The sequence below is a fragment of the Triticum aestivum genome, chromosome 7A (genome assembly GCF_018294505.1).
Source record: "Triticum aestivum cultivar Chinese Spring chromosome 7A, IWGSC CS RefSeq v2.1, whole genome shotgun sequence".
Classification (NCBI taxonomy): Eukaryota; Viridiplantae; Streptophyta; class Magnoliopsida; order Poales; family Poaceae; genus Triticum; species Triticum aestivum.
The window spans coordinates 130,398,127-130,401,437 of record NC_057812.1 but is presented as its reverse complement, the minus strand read 5'-3'; the positions used below and the strand labels follow the sequence as shown (position 1 = coordinate 130,401,437).

Genomic DNA, 3,311 nt, shown 5'->3' with positions numbered 1-3,311 from the left:
TAACCATGACCATATAGCTAGCAGCTGATTATTATTAACCATGCTCTAAAGTGCCCTAATTAAAGTTAGATTAGTATCGATTCTTTAGATTTGATTTGGTGTCACACGTCCCAAAAACTCATCCGACGACTGCAGGGACGCATGGAGCCGTGTTTCCATGGTTATAGATCCTATGCCGCCGCCGTCAGATCACGCACCACGGCACTAGTAGGCCTAGCGACCAATGCTGCGACGGGACGTCGAGGCAGGCAGTGATACCGTAGCGGCGCCACCGAGAAAGACGCGGCAGCGCTCGGCCGGCTCGGTCGCGGGCCACTGGCTGCGCCACGCCGAGGCGGCGGCCCCGGCGTGCATCAGGCGTCCGATGAAAGGGCTCGACCGCAGGCCCAGGCGGTGGGGGTGTGCGGCCAATGCCGTGCTCCTTGCCTTCATCATCACCGTGCCGTCGTTGGTCGTCTTCTTCGGCGCGCGCACCAGCGCGCCGGCGGTGTGGATCAACGCCGCCAACGCCTTACGCCGAGGTAGCTACGCTAGCCCGGAGCACCACTCGCAATCGGACGCGTAGGGACAACAATTTCAGGTGTCCTGTGAGAGGCTAAATCCTAAATGATTACTGACGATTTCATTTGTTGTGTCTTGCTCTTGCTCTGGCAGGATCAGCGCCAGCGCATGACAGGCTTCTCGGCGGCCTCCTGGCCGATGGCGTCGACGAGAGATCCTGCCACAGCAGGTACCAGTCCGCCATGTACCGCCGGAGAGCCGGCAGGCAGCCCTCCCGGTACCTCGTCTCCAAGCTGCGGCGGCACGAGGCCCTGCAAAGACTCTGCGGCCCGGGCACCGCCGCCTACAGCCACGCGCAGGAGCAGCTCAGGTCGGGTGAGACCCTCGCCGCCGGCACCGGGTCACCGGAGTGCAAGTACCTGGTCTCCATATCGTACCGCGGCCTCGGCAACCGGATCCTGGCCGCCGCGTCGGCGTTCCTCTACGCGGTGCTCACCGACCGCGTCCTCCTCGTCGACCCTAGCAACGAGATGGGCGAGCTGTTCTGCGAGCCCTTCCCCGGCACCACGTGGGTGCTGCCGCCGGACTTCCCGCTGACGAGCTACACCAACTTCAGCATCGAGACGGCCCAGAGCTACGCGAACATGGTGAAGAACAAGGTGATCAGCGCCGTCGACGTCGACGCCGCGTCGACAGCGCGGGAGCTACCGGCGTTCGCGTACATTCATCTCGACCACGACGCCACTGGGGAAGACAAGCAGTTCTACTGCGACGAGGACCAGCGGGTTCTCCGGGACATCCAGTGGCTGGTGATGAGGACGGACAGCTACATCGTGCCGGGGCTGTTCCTGGTCATGGCCTTCCAGGAGGAGCTCGACATGCTCTTCCCGGAGCCGGACACCGTATTCCACCACCTCGGCCGCTACCTGTTCCACCCGAGCAACCACGTGTGGGGCCTCGTCGCGCGCTACCACGACGCCTACCTCGCGGCGGCGCACCAGCGAGTGGGCATCCAGGTGCGCGTCTTCGGCAGTGCCCCGAACTCGCCGGAGCTCCTGGAGCAGATCACCACGTGCACGCAGAAGGAGGGTCTGCTTCCGGAGTTGCTCACCGCGGGAGTGCCCGCCACCACCACGCCGCCGCCAGCGCCTCCTCGGAGGAGGTCCAAGGCCGTCCTGGTGACCTCCCTGAAGGCCTGGTATTACGACAAGCTCAAGGGCATGTACTGGGAGCGCGCGACGGTGACCGGCGAGGCGGTGGGCGTGCACCAGCCGAGCCACGAGGAGTACCAGCACTTCGGCGCCAGGTCGCACGACACCAAGGCGTGGGCGGAGATATATCTGCTCAGCCTCACCGACGCGCTGGTCACCAGCGGCTTCTCGACGTTCGGGTACGTGGCGCAGGGCCTCGGCGGCCTCACGCCGTGGGTGATGTTCAAGCCGGACAACGGCTCCGTGGTGCCCAACCCGCCGTGCGGCCGGGACGTGTCCATGGAGCCGTGCTTCCACGCGCCGCCGTTCTACGACTGCAGGATCAAGCAGGGGGCCGACACCGGCAAGATTGTGCCGCAGGTGCGGCATTGCATAGACGTGAGCTGGGGTTTAAAGCTTGTTCCTCCCTCCTAATACATAACATGGTCTCACTTTGTATTCTTTTGCCCGCAACCATTCGATCGAGCGAAACCTGGTGGCGTGTAAGATAACTCTGTAACTTTATAAAGGGTTTCAAGATTTTCACTATTTATGTTTGCTTAAACCTCCTAGCTAGGTCTACTGGCAAATTGGGTAATAAGGCCTTCCACTATGTGTTTGGTGCCACATTAGTAAAAAGGCAGCCAGGTACACAGAGATTTGGCATCGACTCTGTTTTAGCACCGGCCACACAGCGTGCAAGATTAGGCATCGACTCCAGCTCGGCCCCATGTACACATAAACTAGTAATATAGTGGAAGAACGGCGGCGCGCTCGGAGCTGCTTCACATGACAAAGGACGGGCAGCACGCTTAGTTTATTCGCTCAACGAATTTGGCATCGGAGCACGAAGAAGCATCGGTGCCCAGAATTTTTTATTTGGCACCTGCTGGGCAATGTAGGGCACCGATGCCAAATGTTCAGAAAGCAAATTTGGCACCGCTTTTGGCCCACATAGTGGAAGGCCTAAGACGAAAGTTGACGTATATAGGAATCTGTAGTGATTGGAACGATGCTGCACGCAGCAAGCATGTATATATGGCACAACAAATTGTATGGTATGTACATGGAAAACTAACCAACTTGCTATTGTGAATGTACACAAATACTTTCTCCGTAGTGTCAAAAACATTTTTATATTATAAGACGGTGAGAGTAAAATGGATTAGGTGCCTGGGCCTCCCAAGTGTTGTCGTACATGTTTGGGCCAGATGCGCTGGACCTTTCTCTAAGAATAGAAACGCAACATCCCACAAAAAATAAAAGAATAGAAAGGCAACAAGAATCGTCGAATCAAAGTCATGAACGAAACACAAGTAGGCGACCGAAACACTTGCGGAAACACTCAAGCCGTTGCAATGCGCCGTGATCCGAGCAGATGTTCTCATCAAAAAAATTGATGGAAATTCTTAACCCTCTGAATGCAAAGACAGTATACGCATTTATTCTGTATAAATACTTCTATCCAGAGTAGTTGTATGTCTTTCAGCGTGTGCGTATGCTACATCCCCCGTTCTGTTACAGAACCTGTTCGATGAGTGGCTCTACTGTTCACTTTCTTCTTCCCCTCCTATCTGGTACTGTTTCATCCCGTTCTTTCTCCAGTTTTTTTTTTTTTTG

The 3,311-nt window shown here is 56.9% G+C and overlaps 1 protein-coding gene across 1 annotated transcript; it reads left to right on the top strand.

The window, feature by feature from the left end:
* The first annotated feature begins 206 nt into the window (after positions 1-206).
* Positions 207-2,240, top strand: LOC123151910 (fucosyltransferase 2). The gene is made up of 2 exons (XM_044571543.1): positions 207-521; positions 655-2,240. The coding sequence occupies exons 1-2, from the start codon at positions 224-226 to the stop codon at positions 2,124-2,126; spliced, it is 1,770 nt and encodes a 589-aa protein (XP_044427478.1). The 5' UTR covers positions 207-223; the 3' UTR covers positions 2,127-2,240.
* Positions 2,241-3,311: the final 1,071 nt, after the last annotated feature.

What these genes read in the sequence shown, in the direction of transcription:
- LOC123151910 (XM_044571543.1), top strand. Translation starts at nt 224, where the DNA reads ATGCTGCGACGGGACGTCGAGGCAGGCAGTGATACCGTAGCGGCGCCA. An exon ending in CGCCAACGCCTTACGCCGAG is followed by an intron (nt 522 to 654) that starts GTAGCTACGCTA and finishes TTGCTCTGGCAG; the next exon opens with GATCAGCGCCAGCGCATGAC.